The sequence below is a fragment of the Macrosteles quadrilineatus genome, unplaced genomic scaffold (genome assembly GCF_028750875.1).
Source record: "Macrosteles quadrilineatus isolate MER2022 unplaced genomic scaffold, UCM_ALF_1.0 Scaffold_12__1_contigs__length_5162894, whole genome shotgun sequence".
NCBI classification, from domain to species: Eukaryota; Metazoa; Arthropoda; class Insecta; order Hemiptera; family Cicadellidae; genus Macrosteles; species Macrosteles quadrilineatus.
The window spans coordinates 1646143-1663565 of record NW_026542605.1 but is presented as its reverse complement, the minus strand read 5'-3'; the positions used below and the strand labels follow the sequence as shown (position 1 = coordinate 1663565).

General features: G+C 34.3%; 1 protein-coding gene across 1 annotated transcript in view; it reads right to left on the bottom strand.

Annotated features, from left to right (window-relative positions):
• Positions 1–15428, bottom strand: part of LOC129004848 (small subunit processome component 20 homolog) — a 45570-nt gene extending 30142 nt beyond the window's left edge. Inside the window, exons 1-15 of the mRNA XM_054433514.1 lie at positions 15238–15428; positions 12393–12676; positions 11074–11407; positions 10680–10795; positions 9571–9673; positions 6732–7010; positions 5391–5623; positions 4398–4851; positions 3565–3949; positions 2815–2974; positions 2466–2687; positions 2002–2178; positions 1254–1379; positions 761–927; positions 357–501 (exon numbers count right to left, since the gene is read on the bottom strand). Coding sequence (XP_054289489.1) covers positions 357–501; positions 761–927; positions 1254–1379; positions 2002–2178; positions 2466–2687; positions 2815–2974; positions 3565–3949; positions 4398–4851; positions 5391–5623; positions 6732–7010; positions 9571–9673; positions 10680–10795; positions 11074–11407; positions 12393–12676; positions 15238–15282 — 3230 coding nt within the window. The 5' untranslated portion in view covers positions 15283–15428. The remainder of the gene's footprint in view (positions 1–356; positions 502–760; positions 928–1253; positions 1380–2001; positions 2179–2465; positions 2688–2814; positions 2975–3564; positions 3950–4397; positions 4852–5390; positions 5624–6731; positions 7011–9570; positions 9674–10679; positions 10796–11073; positions 11408–12392; positions 12677–15237) is intronic.
• Between the last annotated feature and the right edge of the window lie 1995 nt (positions 15429–17423).

The window sequence follows — 17423 nt, the reverse complement described above, 5'->3', positions numbered from 1 at the left end:
AATAGAGAAGGTAACTGAGTTCCTAAAGAAAGCAAATCAATATTTATTATTGATACAATTGAAGAATTTATACAAACAAAGATATATTGGGTAGAAAAAATATGGGTGTATTGTGTACTTAAATCCATAAAATAAAGATTGGTAAAGTTTAAAAACACTAGTAACTAACACAAGACACACTTCAGTTCCAAAAGAGAAAGAAGAGAGAGAGAGAGAGTTTCCAAAAGTCTAGAAGGTAACTTGTCAACACACTGGTTTTAATTGAGTAAAGGCTCTAGGCTAGCTTACCATAGAAATGTCCAGGTACGCCATAAATAAATAAATACACACTGAAAAAACACTCTGTACAAATTTACCGCAAGGCTTCCTCTGATAGCAGAGATCCACATTGAGATAAAACAACCATCAAAAGGTTGACAGTAGACAACAGTCGCTTGGGTGGCACCATGGCCGACAGGTCTAGTGTGGACTGCACTGAATGTACCATGGCAGCTGCATCGTCTGCAAGAAAAAATATAAATATAAGAATCAAACTAATTATTGATTGGCTGGCAAAATATCTTGAATTTTGTACCAATCTTGTTACATTTTAGGTACTGAGGACATTTTCTCAGCTGAGGAAAAGACCAGATTCCAAATCCCAAAACTTAATGTCTGTACTAGTCATGATGAAAAATTACCACTCTTTAAATATCAATGCTAATAATTTCACAAATTCCACTTTATAGCTCAAAAACATGCCTCTAGTGTTCACCCTAACCTTGAATTGTAGAAGCGTATAGCCTAAAAGCCATCTTCAAGTAGAATAACAGTTCTTCGTGTTTACATCCTGCCAGGAAACGGAAAACAATTGATCTTCTAACTTGCTTCGCTGATTTACTTCCAGTCCTGGCACCACTTCTGTTCAACATTTTGCTGTACACAATCCTGTAAAATTGGGAAAACTAATTGTAAACAACATGTTTAACAATAGCCCTAGTACAGCTTACAGTATGTTAAATCTTGTGTTAACTAATCATACAACGTATTAAGCATCTGCTAGTTAATCCTTTAATCTACATAGCTATGTTTTTATAGTTTGTTGTGATATTTAGGCAAATAGCTACCCATAACGTCGTTCACTGCACTTACAGGAATATGAATCAATTTTATAAAGGTTTTCACCATAACTAACAAATATGTTTTAAAAATAATTTGATTTAAACATAGACCTATTTTTTGATGACTGAAAACTAGGAATAAAATTAAGGTACCTCATGACCACAGGAATCAGATCAGCTCTGTGTTCAGGCCTGATGATTTCATTGTCTGCATCGATTCTGAAAAGTGTCACTTCTTCCTTGAATGTTTTGTCATCTATCAGTCCATACAAATGCTCTCTGAAACAGTCCATGCAATATTTAATTACAGATTCACGACTGTGAAATAGACCCTCTAATGTTAAGGTTGGGTCTGTTGCATGCTGAGTGAGTAGCATGTTGGACTTTGTCTTTGGTGTAAGAGGAACGGGTTCAGACCACGATATATCTACAAAAATTGTATGGGTTTGTATCTCTTCCTCTCAAAAGAATTAGTGATCTTCGAATTAAAATAAAACAAAAAAATGGTCTAAAGACACTAAAAAAAGCTGGAAATTGTAGAATAAAATGATAACTTAGTTTTCGCTTTGAAACTGTTTTCATTCTCATACACGAACTATTCAATCTAGCCAAACTGAAATATCAACTTATTGTTATCTGTAACAACTTTTATGTCACTTACCATGCAAAAATAAAACTTCAATAGTAGAACATTTGGTTACAGGCTCATTCACCTATGTTTTCTTAAAAAAAGATTACAACTGTTCTATATAGTTTAATACTAGCAACCCCATTATTGAGTAAAAATCTAAATGCATTACTCACATTATAATCTTCCGTTAACAAAAGGGGGACCTTTCCAGACTATTACATATCTTTTAGGGAGACAGTTGACTACTTATTATAAGAACTAAATACTCACTTGTACGGAGTGAGATACTTGAACTTATATGTCATAATACAATCCAAAGCGGCTTTTTGCACATCTGGATTCTTGTGGCTTAGGAAATCAAGATATGTTTTGTATAGTTCAGGCTCCTTAAACATTGATCTAGGGTTCCGTAGCTTGCTGAATACTGTCAGATGAGCCAGCAAACTCCTGAAAGACAAAGTTAGAAATCAATCAAATATTTTGCACAATAGACTTATTATTGGACTATTTAACGATACTCTTATAAAAGTGAACGTTAGATAGCAAAGCAATAAGGATTTGGTTTGTACTCTTACAAAATGGGTGTAAATATGCATTAAATGCACAAATATAGTAAGATGAGTTACACACAAAAATAACCATCAATACAGTGATTTTTTTGTAAGCCTACAGTGATTATAAACCAAGATTTTACAATCAGTTTAAAACCTTGAATTTTAAATTTCTATACTTACTTCGATGCAGTTCTTCCAGGAGTTATTGTTTCATTCTTAACTTCCTCTTCTTCATCATCATCGTCTGAATCCTGTATTTCATTCAAATCACCATTTATGTTTTCAACTTCCATGCTATCTTCTTCTTTTGTTGATTTTTCTACATCATCGTTTGTCTTTCTTTTGCCTTGTTTTATATTCCAGCAAGTAGCATCCTCAGGACTGAGCCGAAAGTATTCAGTTCTTGAAAAAAAATTATTAAAACTTTTAGAGATATCCAGATTTCTCAAACATAAAGAGACAATTACAATTGTTGGATATACACACCTACTTAAAAGTAAAATTTATACACAGTTTAATGGTGACTTACTTAAGAAAATCTAGGAACAGCACCACAATATCCCTGTTTTTCTCTTCACAAACTTCAGGAAAGTTGGTCATCAACTGCCACAGCAGTATGCGTCTGTTAAAGACGTCTGGACGCTCTTCTACTGAGGCTAACTGCTTGCTGGCCTCCGCTAACACTTCACCTAAAAATACACAATATCCCTTCAACTTTCAGATTTTGGGTGAAATTTTACTAGCATATAATGATGGTTTCTTTTAATTTTAAGAGCAGACAAGTACTCAGTTCATTAAAAAAGATGTTATGGTCTTATAAAATAAAATCTGTTACTAAACAATTTTTGGGGAACATTGTCAGAATGCTTCATTTATGCTAAACTCACAGAGAATCTACCATTGACTAATCAACCTGCAAACTGTTCATTATTTTATATTTTTAAAACGTAACATTTTTTAAGATGTTTGTTTCATACAATCTGTATATTTTAGACACTCGGCTAGAAAATCTCGAGAAAAAGCTATGAGTTTTCTTGTTTTAACAGTCAACTTGATTACAAAAATCACACTTATATCCTAATGATAAAAGAATTGCCTTGTTGTCGTGAAAGTATGTCCTTTTAAAAGATAGTAGCATAGAACCTATATGGCACTTTATAAGTGGAAATAGGTCAGTGCTTACAGGAAAAACATTCCAGTCAAACAGACTAATTAATATTGTGATTTATATGTCATTTGAGTGTTTGGTACAACTACTAAACAACACAAGATTACTTACACTTGTAATCATGTTTATCAAGGGTTGAAACACCATTTTGAACTTGAGCAACGGCGAGGTTCAGCTGATTTAGAAACACAGGCCAAAACTCGGCTGATGGAATCAACTTGGCGTATGACACAATCAGCTTGGATACAGGTTCCCACAACAACTTGAAGTTGATGTGGAGATTGCCGAGCAAGTAGTTGACTGGTATTCTAAACTCTGTCTGACGTGTTGTATCGTCCGAGCACTCCAACATCTGAAGTTGGCGAAGTTTGTCGCGGTACTCATGAATGGTAGCTCCAATGTCTTCTGCCTTCACAATGGTTGACAATATCTTGTGAACTTCACTCTCATTACTTGGTTCAAGAAACAACAAGAGACTGGCACTTAGGGATCGGATCTGAAAAATGGTTACTGTTGAAACATTTTATAGTATTGGTGTTTAATTTTTGATGACTAATAATTTGAAAGTTTATGAACTAATTATCACTAACTAATTGTGTTTGTTGTATTCTTCCATAATAGAAATATTAGGCAAGCAAATCATTACTCTTACTAAACAATAATAAAGCATAAAGCAAGACCGTTAATTATGAAACTGAATAGAATTAATTAAATAGAAACTGTCCATATAGTTCTCTTCGCCAATGAGATTCACACACGTTTGTAAAATTAGATAAAGGCTACACACAACTGTTGTTGTGGGCAAATGTTGATAAGGTGTGCACAAAACTAAAAATCATTGGCGGTAGACTGTATCCAATCCCTCACTTCAACTACCAACCGCAAAATAATCAGACACTAGATCTAAGGGACAAAATTTAATTTTTAAGAAAAAAGATACGAACCTGGTGAAAAGGGGAGGTGAGATTTTCAGTAAGTTGGCACTTCATTTTATCACTATCCTTCTCATACACACCCAGCTTGGCAATATTTACGTAGATTTCAAGTGTCTGAAGAGCCAAAACACTGGTGTTTATCATAGGAAGTAGAACCTCATGGACATTGCCCAATTCCAAATCCACAGCTCCCTTATTATCAGATAATAGAAAAATGGCACTTAAAGTCTGATGCATGAGAAACAGAATTTTGGATGGAGAGCTGGTAGATTTCAACGAGTCAACTAATTTATTAGTTAATTTGGATGCCAAGTTGATCACTTCTTTTGACATAGTTGGACTATCCCTTGCCATGTTAGGAAGAACGGTAACAGCTTGGATGAGTTTTTCCAAGTTTGTATCAATATCTGCTTGATTTACACATTTTAAAATGTTTAAGAGTTCTTGGGTAATGGCTTCTCTCCTGTAAAAAAAAAAACACATAATCATTGAATAATGGGCGGGTACTCAAAAGCTTCCACGTTAGGAACTGTAGTGACAGCTGGCTTATTAACTGTATTTAATGTGTTAACACATGTTATGATTATTGTTTATTGTTGATATTTCAGTTTACCTCGTTACTTAAATAAAGGTTGTTGTACATTTTTTTTGTGAAATTATTATTTGGCACCGCTACAGGAACCTCAGTCTACTTATGAAAAATACAACAAAACAAAGAGAAAAATACACCCAGGAAATCTAATCTTTATCATTATCAATATACAAATAGAATTAATATATAATTGTTATTCATCACATCTTAGGGATGCTATTAAATGTGCTTTCTTGTAAATGTTATAAAGACAAATCAGAGTAGGCCAACATCAAGTCTATTAAAATCTAAATTTAGATTGACACTACTGCGCACTAATTCATTAATAAATCAAATTTTCAATTACATTTTTTTGTAACATCATCAAAATACTAATTTACTTTCAATTGCACTTAGAAAAATCAACCTACCACTTCAATGAACATGGCAAAGGATAATGCCTTGTGTTTTTTAACTCTGAAAATGACTTTGATGGTGGTGTTTTGTTTAAAACTATTCTTGTTAACTCCAGAAGCACTTGATCAAAATTCTGATCCTGGCAATGTTTGAGAAAAGACGGAAGAATGAGACTGTCAAAACCGGAGTAAGGTAACATTCCACTCGTAAATGATACAACAGCTTCCCAGTTTCTAGAAGATATGATCTAAAACAGTATAAATGTTCGGTTACAGTAAAACAAATCAAGGAACAATTAAATGTTATGTATGTTGAAAAATTTGCATAGAATCTATCTGCACTACTACCTCTATCTTACTAGGAAAATTTTCTAGTAGGCCCAAACTCGGTTTTAACATGAGAAAAAGCCGGATTCCCAATCCGAACAAGAAAACGTGTCCAAAGAACGTCTTGACTTAGAACTGAAACAACATGACAAAACGTCTGTTGAAGCCTAGCATATTTTTTAAATGAATTTAGTTTATCTAGCACAATGCCATTTTCCCCATAAAACCTGTCTGCCTTTACATTTCTCCATACTATTATACAAATACACTAACTTACCTTTGCTTACAATAACATTGAATTAATGTCTGTCAGCTTTTTGTAATTTTTGTTACTATTGGATTATATTTTTTTTTAACAAATTATTCAATAAAACTGAATTCAAGAAGATTATTATTACTATTAGCCTAACAGATTTAATAATTATTAATGGCAGAGCATTATACTGTGAGCTTTTGGTAAATCTACCTAAATGGTTTATACCTAGGTTAAGTCATTGTATCAATGGTTTAATTCCTGGCACACCCACTAAAAATTTACCATTTTTTGTTTATTTCTCTCGTTGGCGTCTTGTAAAATGCCACTGATGTAAAAAGAAGAAAATGGTCAAATGGAATTTGAAATAAACACTGCAACAGCTGATCGATTTAACAGTGTTGCCCATATTTTTTCAAATATATTACGTGCCTAATACAAGCCCACTATTTTGTGTTGTTTAGTTAAAATACTGGAATGTGGGAAAGTAAAATTAGTGTTAGCTACAAAGTGAAATGAGTGTGGAAAAGTAAGTAAATGCAGGAATCAGCGACTTTTCATGCTAAAAACAGTGCAAGAAAGCCCACTTTGTCAGGTAGTCTATCTGTAGAAAAAATGGATTTACGACATTGAAAACTTTTTGTAAGCCTTTTATTACAAGAATGTCAAATATTTTTTAATCAGTTTAATCTGGAAAGTCTTCCAAACTGATTTGCACAATGCCCAGGGTGAAAAATAACTATTTAAAAAAAAAATTAGCAGCCATTTTAACTTACCTTCTGAATCAACGCAACGCTCACATCTTGAGGCAAACTGATTCTCGGAGACAGAAGGACATTTCTTGAAACATCCACTAACTTCATCATAATATCCAAGGGACAGTTGTCTGAAATAATCAGGGTCACTGTCTTCACAAATTCTGCAGGATTCAGCAGAAAAACACAGTTTTTGTAGTTCAATACAACTAGAGTGAGTTGTAGCAGGTTCTTCAAAGTATTCAAACATTTTTCACTTATCTCCTCTGACAATTTTAATACTGGTCTTTTAATATTTTCCTGAAACCGAGAAAAAAACCCTGTATGTTGTTGTAAACATCACTGATTGGTTGTTGTTATTGAAAGATTTAATTGTTGGGGAAATGAGGGACGTAGAGTGCTTTAGAAACAAACATTAGAAACTTAGTCTCATCTTTTTAAAAATTTATGATAGTATTTTATTGCAAGCCGCAGACCTAAGTTATTTCTTTAGTTGATTTTAAGGTGAAATCATTGACTTTCACTTAACCCATCCTCATCCACTGTTTATTTAAGGTAGGTCTCTTAACAAGATCTGCCACAGAATGGGTGATCTCATCATGACTTGAACACCTAATCTGTCCAAGGATATTCTATGTCCTAACCAAAACTGACTGTTGACTGTAGTCTTTGACCCTATGAACATCCCCATAAACCCCCCTGTTTTAAAACAGTAGCAGTTGAAGGTAGGTAGGAACCTTAAATATGCAGAGCTGTTTTCTGGTTAGATAACACTTTTGACCAATAAATTATTGATTAGACCAAACGGTCTATTGTGATAATGATAATTTAAATTTGTACATTGTAGTGTAGTATTTTTATGTTTTCTTTATTTTTTTTCAAACATTCTTGTCACCATGACTGACTAATGACTGTACGAATGAATATATGATAAGTTACGTACCTTTGTCTGTCATCAGTCTTAAAACAGTAGGTCTAGTTTGGGGATTACTCGGCGTGACCCGAAACTAGTAATCCCCAAACTACTGTACGTACAAAGGTACATAACCTATTGTAAATAAGTCTTTTCTCCAAGGAAGCTGCACGTGGTACAGTTTTCAGCCACTATTGTTAAGTTATGCCAAGTGAAAATGGTCGATATATGAGCCTTAGGGCTTAAAGGATTTTAAATTTTTAACTTGTAGGCCTATATGAAACTTTGGAAGAAATTTAATAAATGGTAAAGACATTAATAAAAGGAATTGAGAACTATACTAGGGTGCACAAGAGTCTGCAGTTGGCGTCAGCCAATGACAAGACAGGGCTAATGCGACGTTGCTATATCGCCTGTTGACGACACTAATTACTAGGTGGTGTTCGCAGAGGCATCCACAAAATTGAGCGGAGTCATCAAGGGTTCATATTATATTGTTTTTGTCATACTGCAGTAAAAACAATAGTTTTTAATGCATGCGTTGTGGGTCTAAAGTACCATTTTTACTCCTTAGGGAGTAAAAATCGTTTTTAGCCTCTATGGAGTAAAAATCAGCTTTTGTCAAATCAGTTGAAAATTTCTATTGTAAACGATTGCATGTATCGAAAATATGTATTGATTCGTGCTTCGTAATCATTTTAACCAACAGTCTCTTCCCATAGCATTTTAGCATTGCAGATACATTAATCCATTCCCACACTCAACACTGCTCACCTTTACTACTTCCACCACCACCGTAGGGGGTCGTGGACCTGCTTCCCTCTCTTTAATAGCATTTTAGGATTGCAGATACATTAATATAATTGCCAAAGACAGTTCCCACACTCTGCACTGCAAGCCTTACTACTTCCTTCACCACTTCCTTCGTTGTGGGGCCTGTTTCCCTCCCTTCTCATAGCATTTTAGGATTGAAGATACATTAATCTAACTGCCACAGATGGTTCTCATACTATGCTCATACTTTACTACTTCCTAAGCCACTTCCTACATCGTGGACCTGTTTTCCTCCCTTCCCATAGCATTTTAGAATTGTAGATACCTTAATCTAATCGTCATAAACAGTTTCCACAATCCGGACATCTCGCATTGACTACCTCCTTCATCACTTCCTACGTCGCGGACCTGTTTCCTTCCCTTCCAATAGCATTTTAGGATTGCAGATACTGTACCTTAATCTAATCGTCATAAACAGTTCCCACACTCTGGACAGCTCACCTTGACTACTTCCTTCACCATTTCCTACGTCGTGGACCTGTTTTCCCCCCTTTCCATAGCATTTTAGGAATGCAGATACCTAAATCTAATCGTCATATAAACAGTTTCCACACTCCAGACGGTTCACCTTTACAACTCCCTTCACCACTTCCTACGTCACGGACCTCAAGCTAGTGTCGTCATTTTATTATATTTATGTTCCATACCGTTTCTGTCCTAATATCTGTGGACAATGCTATCAGCTATTTCTTTATCTACTACATTCAAAAGTCAACAGCTGATCATATGTCTTTGTTTATGTGTCAAATACTGCTTCCATAAGGATTACATTGAAACTTTCAGACCCAGTGGGGCGGATTACTGAGATACTTTTTTTAACGCCATATGCACTCACCGATGTGGTCTTTATCACCATGCAAAATTTGAAAACGATTGATTCAGCCGTCTAGGAGGAGTTTGCGTATTACGAAATGCATTAGAGTCGACGTATAAGAGCTTCGCTCGCTCCGCTCAAAAATATACTAAACAATATTTTCAAATCAGCTGGTATTATTAGACTTGGCAAAAACGCGCGATCTTCATTGGCTCCTTCGAAGTTACGTGGTAAATAAGCTCCTCCCTCAACTGCAGACTCTTGTGGACCGTACTATGATAAAATGAATTGAGGAATACCTGTAAACTGTCCCAAAACATCTTGCTGTACTTAGTAAGGATTCCAGCTGCTATGCATGTGAACATTTCGGACAGAATGTCAACCAGCACTTGAGAAGGTAATCTGTTGAAATAACAGTCAAGATCATATTCCATTGACATTATACACTGTCTTTGACTAATCTTACTAGTCTACTTTAAAAATATCTCGTGAAACAAAATAACATTCCAGTGTTAACATTTTATTTTTGTCACTGTAAAAAAGTTAATCTCAAGACACTACGTATTGGTTAACATTTACATGTCTTTAGTGATATACGTGTGTAGTGCCTTTTAAATATGGAAATATTTGTCTACTGAAAAGTAAGTCCTTCATATAATTGTGGATCGCCAATTTAGTAATAATACAAATTTCACAGATATTTTATTTTAGAACAGTGCCTATGAAAAAGTCTATGGCTTACTTTTAGTAAGGCTTAAATAGAGATATTTTATATTGGAATCAATTTTAAAGTTTTGCCAAAAAATAGAAACAGTCTCCAAAAAATTTATCTTAAGTTATTCAATGCATTTAATAATAAAAGAGCATCTGATCTTAGTGGGTAAACCTGACAGATAAAAGAGTGTGATTGTCTAAGACAAGGCCAAACAAATAATCTTTACCCTGTTGTTGAAGCACAAACTTTTCTGATACACAATAAAGTTCATGATCGTGTTTGCTTAAATGTAGAGAAGATAATCTTGATTCCAGTTCACAACGAAACCAGAGTCAAAATAAATAAGAAAAACTGCATTTAAACTTGTATTGGTAACTTAGGTGTGTATTTTTAAAATCTAAACTAGATGAAAGATTAGGTATTCATTCTTGATAGGGGGCTCTAGGCTAGAATAGATTTTTTTATGGGCAGGGCAGGCTTACATGTAGTCCTACAGTGGGTGTCTTTTCAATAAAAAAACATATTGATATACATACCCAAAATTGAAATATTTTATGCTCTGAACACTTTGTCAATCACAAAAAAGGGAAGAAAAAGATGAAGATTCCAAATAAAAGATTAGTTACTTAATCTTTACAGGATTTTTACAACATCATAAAAGCTTGATTGTGTGCAGTAATCCTAATGAATTACCCATCATCCTCCAGGGACTGAAGCAGAAACTGCAGCCAGGACTGAGCACAGTTGTGGAACTGACCCTGGACACCTCTGACCACCTCAAACAGAAGCTTGCCACAGCCAGAAACCCCCTGGAACCAATAATGAAGATTTGGTGAGCAGAAAGATTTATGAAAAACTTAGATCACGTTTTGCAAAGATCTATGTTTAGGTAAAGCTATGTAGCAAAACATTTAACATATATGCAAAGTTCTTTACCATAATGACTTTATTGACAGATTGAGATTGGATTAAACTGAAAAATGGTGTAAAAACTAGAAAAAATGTATACTCTTCAAATATTCTGTAGGCTAGATAATCTCAAAAAAATAGAACAGCCTTCACAGTAATTCCTCGGGGAGATACTCACGTCATTTGATTTGATAACTGATTTCAACACAAGTTTTAAGAAGTTTCTCTTATCCTTCACTTTTCTTGCAACATAAGCGAAACTTTCAGCAGCAAAGTTGTTTATACACTGGGGCCTCGAAGAGCTCAGAAGAGGAAGGAGTTGCTCAAAAACAATATTCAAATCTCTAACTAAGAACCTCCAAAGATATTTAAATAAATATGCAAGACAAGTAAAAGTCCATTCAAGTTGGTCGGTGTCTTTGGTATTCAAAAGATTCAATATTTTTGTGAGCAAATTTGAGTAAAATGGATAAAACTCTTGTCTCAAGTCCTGTGCTAGAGCCACGATCAATCTGAAACATAATAAAATCAACTTTAAACACATTTAATAGAGCTTGAGATTCTCTTAGTATAAAAAATCAAATAAAATATCAAGTGGCACTATTATGATTGCAATGAGGCACGTGCAATGGTAAAACTGTCCAGAACACTTAATAAGTTAAGTACGGTAAGAGTAGCAGGAAGTCATAGATTCTGTGATGTTGCTATTCTTTGGGTATGTTGACTATCTAGGCATGTGTTTAGTATTAACTGTGCTTTAAAAACGGTGACTGATGTTCTGTTGAGTGATTCAATTCTGTAGAATAGTACCAGTCCATCCGTTCTTTTATTCTCTTTTGCCAGACAGATTGACAAAATTATTGAGTACAAAATGTTTAAGGGAGTCTCATGCTAACTAGTGGAAAAACTGTAACTGAAAATTACTTTATATTTAAACTTTATATATTACTTTATTTAAAGTTAACAATAATAGAGCTGTTAGCTTACAATACAATGGGCCCAGCTGTCCTTGATCGTTGGTCTTTTAGTGAATGGTCCTGGCTAATGAAACAGCTGATCTTAGTCAGTAACAAAGCTGCACAAGGCATCTCACTTCATTCTACACTCATCCTTCACACATATTTGGGTTAAAATTCGCACCTAGGTTGTGTCCCCATCTCGACTGTTAATAATAATAATAATCTATACTTATAAACAAGGCAGTAGAGTTGAATCTGTTATCAACAATTAATTTTTTTTAACACCAGCAACACAGAGTATGATCTATACTTATGATATAAGGCTATTAGTAAAAATGTAGTCTGAAATTATTTTGGAAATAAAGTTTTAAACCATACAGGCAAGTATAAGTTATGGTTAGAAAACTCAATGTTGTTTTAAAAATTCAAAATCTCTAATTTAACATAGTGGACCAAGCCTAATGATCCTAGGTGTTAAACTGCTTAGTGAAAAACTTTAAGTACCTATTATAAGTTTTGTACTGTGACAAGTACTCACTCAAGACATGGTTGTAAGGAAAATGAATCAGCCTGTTCTAGTGATTCAGATAAAACTGAAACAATCCTCTCTTTCTGAGCCAGTAACTGAGGCAATGTTTGCACGTCATATCCAATTTTCTTCTTCAAAGCTTCATAGCTTTTAGCAAGGTTGAGGTCATTGCATTTTTGCAATGTTTTTTGAAAATATGTTACACTGTCTTCTTCGTCAGTTTCATTCAAATGACCCACACGGTGAAATACATCAACATCAATGCTGGCTATCCGTTCGGAGAATGGCTGGAACTGAAAAGGAAAAAGCAATAAAAAAATAATGTTTTTAATAACTGTACTACTTAGGCCTAACTTGTTTGTAGTTTGAATGGGAAAATATCCGTAACAGGCATATGAAATGATGTCTTGTAAGTTAAAGGTCCTAATGATGCTTATCTCATCTCTAAGTTTTTATTATACAGACTAGTTTGATTTATATAAGTTAAATCATGCACAAAAAGACAGAAAAGGTACTCTTACAGCAACAACTTTTTTGATTTGTAAAGTTATATTTTAAGGCGACTTATCAATTTTGGTGCTAGCCAAATTAAACAGCAAAACTTTCATAGGTACACAATTGTGTTATTGATAATAATTATAATTGATAGGCCTAACTTGAGTAATAAAATAAATAAGTTATTTTAAAATAAAATAAAATAAGTTTTTTTACTTATCTTTATATAGGTACCCTATATAATAGTGTTATTCTGCATGGTGTTTGAGCATGTTATTGAGCGAAGCTCACTTTCCCTCACTTTGTAACTTCTTTGTAAGAGCATCAGAATGTAGGCTAATGGCTTGACCAATTGATATGAAATTTGGCCAACAGCTAAAGAATACTGAGCACAATGTTTAGGTAAAAAATATTTGCAAATTTCCTTCTGGATTTTATTTTACGGGTCACGCAATTTCGCTTGTTATTTTAATGTAAGTTGAAAGAAAAATTATATTGGGTTTATGACATAGGTATGGGTTTATCTCGTTTCATTTAAATAAGATAAACATATGTTAATTGTTCGTAACTGTTTTGTTTACATTTCAATACTTTCATCCTAGGTTAAAGTTGGAATGTAACAGTTTATCAATGGAAGTAACAGTTTTGCTATAGGCCTATTTGTTTTGAGCATGCCTCAAAGGCCACGTCGTAATATTGGTCGTCGCACCAATAATGCAAATATTGTAAGAGAGTGGCGTCGTGAACAAGAAGAACCAGATGAAGCAGTGGTGGAAGAAGCTGATAATGATAGGCAGTTAGCTAATCAATTCCAACATGAATTAGATGCACTAAAATTTTACACTTGCACTAACTGTCATCGCCAACAACTAACAGCTTCAAACCAATCACCGATTTGTTCGCGTTGTCGTTCAAATGCAACTAAATTCACGGCGTTAAATAATATGGATGTGTCAAGTGTCCCAAACGAATTAACTGACCTGTCGATTGATGTTGATTGCACGAGTACATCCCGCTATGCGCATTTACAAAGTACAAGCAAATGGTCAGGCTTTTATCAATTCTTATTCTTAACTAAATAAAAGAACTATCAGATAAATTTGTCATTCTTTAGAACTTAAATAATATCGGGCAAACAAACGGTGAATCTGTTGAAAGGGAACATAACTTATTGTAGGTTGTTAGCTGCTTTAGACCTTGACAATCTTTAAATAATGCTTCGCTCATTTATGCGTCTAAAGTGTAACGGCAGACCACCCTAGTTATTTTATTATTATGGACTGACCATTGTACGTCAAGAGGACCCAAGAGGATTGTAGTTTGTTACCGTACCTAATTTCTGACCTAGCCTATTACTTGAATGTTGAATGGCCCAATAAAATTTTGATTTTAATTTGATTTGATTATAGGATAGGACTATAGCAAGTTTTGGGGGTGCCAAGTATGGCTTTTGGTACAGAAGATACACGTCCGGTAATCGGACGTGGATTAAGCGTCCGGCAATGACGTCACCGGATTGTGGGGGCTCCTGAACGGCATTTTCACAACGATACGATGTACATCCATCAGTGTTCGTGGTGTAGTGGATAGAGTGCTCGGCTGATATGCAAGTGGTCCCTGGTTCGAATTCCATCGGTAACTTTAACTTTTTGTCAAAGATTTTGCTTAGAAGCCTGCACTTTACTTGACATCCTACACTCATTTGAATGAAAATATCGATTGATATATCGATTAATCGATTGCTTCATTCGATGTATCGTTTGGTTAGTTAGGTAAGGTTAACCTAACCTAACTAACCAAAAGATATATCGAATGAAAGAATCGAATGAAAATATCGAATCGAAAAAACCAATCGAATGAGTGTAGGACGTCAAGTAAAGAGCAGCCGCTTTGAATGCCATTTCTTCTTAACTGTACTACATCTTTTGTTAGAATTTTTTGCATAATTTTATTTTATCCTTTGTGCTTGGTAAAATTAAGGTTGGTTATTGATTGAATCAATAACTTAGGCCTAAGTTATACTTATTAACTTACCTCTCCATTAAAGTTTAATTCAAACCCAAAATAAATAAAAATGAGTGCGGTTTTTTAGATTAAATTTGGACAAACGCTGATACCCGACGCCGATTAGCAAAATATAAAAGTATCCTTTTTGGTAGACTTTCATAGGCGATATCCCAAACAACCGAATGAAAATATCAAACTTAAATAAGTATAAGTACAGTAGGCCTAACTTATATAGATGTATCAATTGCGCCTGTACCCCCTAGGTGTATCAAATTTTTGCCAACTATTAACTATTCTTAATTGAATTGCTATTAAAATTATCTTAATATTTTTGAAAATAATATAAACTTGCCTTAAACGTGTTCGAATCCTTATGACGTAGTGGTTTGTTCTTCATTTTTATATTGAACTGTCATTCAGTTTTTGGCAACCCTTTACATTTATAAAACAAATAATAATTTCCAAAGCTGTCCAACTTAATTTTGTTCAAATTAAGTAAAATGACAATATGTAGCTTAAATCCCTTTTTATTTTATCCTGACATTTTCACACTGCTGAGCGAGTTGAGTAAACACACATGTCTTAACCTAAAAACCCTGCTGCAGCTCGCAGACGCAGATGCAGCTGCTGTATTGTATATTTACTTTTTAGCAAGCTATGTTTACTAAACATGGAGCTGCATAAGTGAGAGTGTCATGCAGCGTTGAGTATGGAACACCACGTAAAATGACATTTATGTAGTCAATGTAATACTACACAACTTTTCCACATGTATTTTAAAAGTTATTAATTGTATTTGAGAATCATTACTTGTATTTGAGAAAATATCGAATGTAAATTAGATTAGTTAGTTGAATTTGATAAAATGAAAAATGTATTTGAGAATAGTCAATTGTATTTGAGGAAGTATCTTATGGAATTGAGAAATCGTACATTTTATTTCAGAATTGTAACCCGCGGGCTTTGCCCCGTTTAACTTCTTAATTTTCAAGATTATCTCGTTCGCATGGCTCAATCACGTCCTGGTTGAAGTTTGTTCGCTACGCTCACTCACCTTTAGGTTGGAGCTCGTTCGCTGCGCTCACTTGCCTTCAGGTTAGCTCGTTCGCTACGCTAACTCGCCTCCATGTTGAAGTTCGTTCGCTACGCTCACTCACCTTTTGGTTGCAAATTAGCTGTTGTCATAAATGTAAAAGAAATAATAGTGCTGCACCCTGTTGGTAATCCTTGTAACTTTAATGCTATTGAACATCATAAAACAGAACCAACTTGTTTAATTGAAACAGCTGTTAAGATTCAATAATTCCATTTCTCATAAGGTTATCATGGGAAACTCCAGAATGGGATCACGAAATTGATGGTGTATAAACCTATTCCATGAAATCTATATATCTAATTCCGTAAGCCCAAAATTTTACAATGAAATTGTGAGGTAACGGGAGGTCGTAGAAAGCTGGGAGAGGTCTCATTTTAAGGGTCTGGTCATGAAATTTTGGGGAAAATTATTCATTTTTCTTATTTATACACCAAAAGGTTGTTACGGAATAAAATAATTCACATTAAAATAGCATGGGAATCTAGGTCATGTCTGCTTTGTTTACTTTAAAACATATGGTTTAACTTTATTTAAAACATATGGTAATATCATTAATATGTAATATGTAATGTATGTATATTAACCCTGCAGAGAGGTTGAAAATACCTATCGACTATATAAATTCAATTACACTATCTGGAATGCCACCACACAAATTAGTTTTAAAAGTTGTTTTAATATTGATGCTCATAAGAAATATGAACCTAGGGTCTGGATTAGTTAATGGAGTACGATTGGTTGTATTAGGTATGTCTGAAAAAGGTGTAAAGTTAGTAGTAATTACTGAAGTAAGCAAAGGGAACATATTTTTCATGCCAAAAATAATAACTTATAATGGTATGTAATAACTATTATACATATTATAATATTAAAAATGTTAAACGATAATCAAGGTAGGGTGCCATGAGACTAATAATTTGTATAAAATAATTACTAGAATATATACATAGGGGCTATTGCCCCTACAAGCCACTAGTTCTACACTATGTACCAAGTTTCGTGGCAATCGGTTCAGCGGTGTCTGAGTTTATCACTGCCAAACAAATATATATATATATATATACAAACATCCTCTTTTATACTTATAGATAGATGATCATATAATTTAGAATGTTAAGTAATGCTGTTAGATATAAATGTTAACTGTCCTATCTTTTTAGGATGGATTTTAAAATGCACTTACTATTAATTTAGTTATTTCACGGCCGCCTTTAACTTGGGTCCAGTTTACGCTAGGCTCACGGGACGCTCCATGACGCACATTCTATTTGCTCTTAGGTGTGACGTCGGACTCTTCTCTTGAGGGAACGCCATTTCCGCAACGATACGGTTGAGCCACGAGTCTCGGTGCATTAGGTACATTAAGTAGTGTATACAGGACCGGGCTGTTGACCTAAAGGTAGCCGGATCGAATCCTAGCGGAGGCATTAACTTTTTGTCAT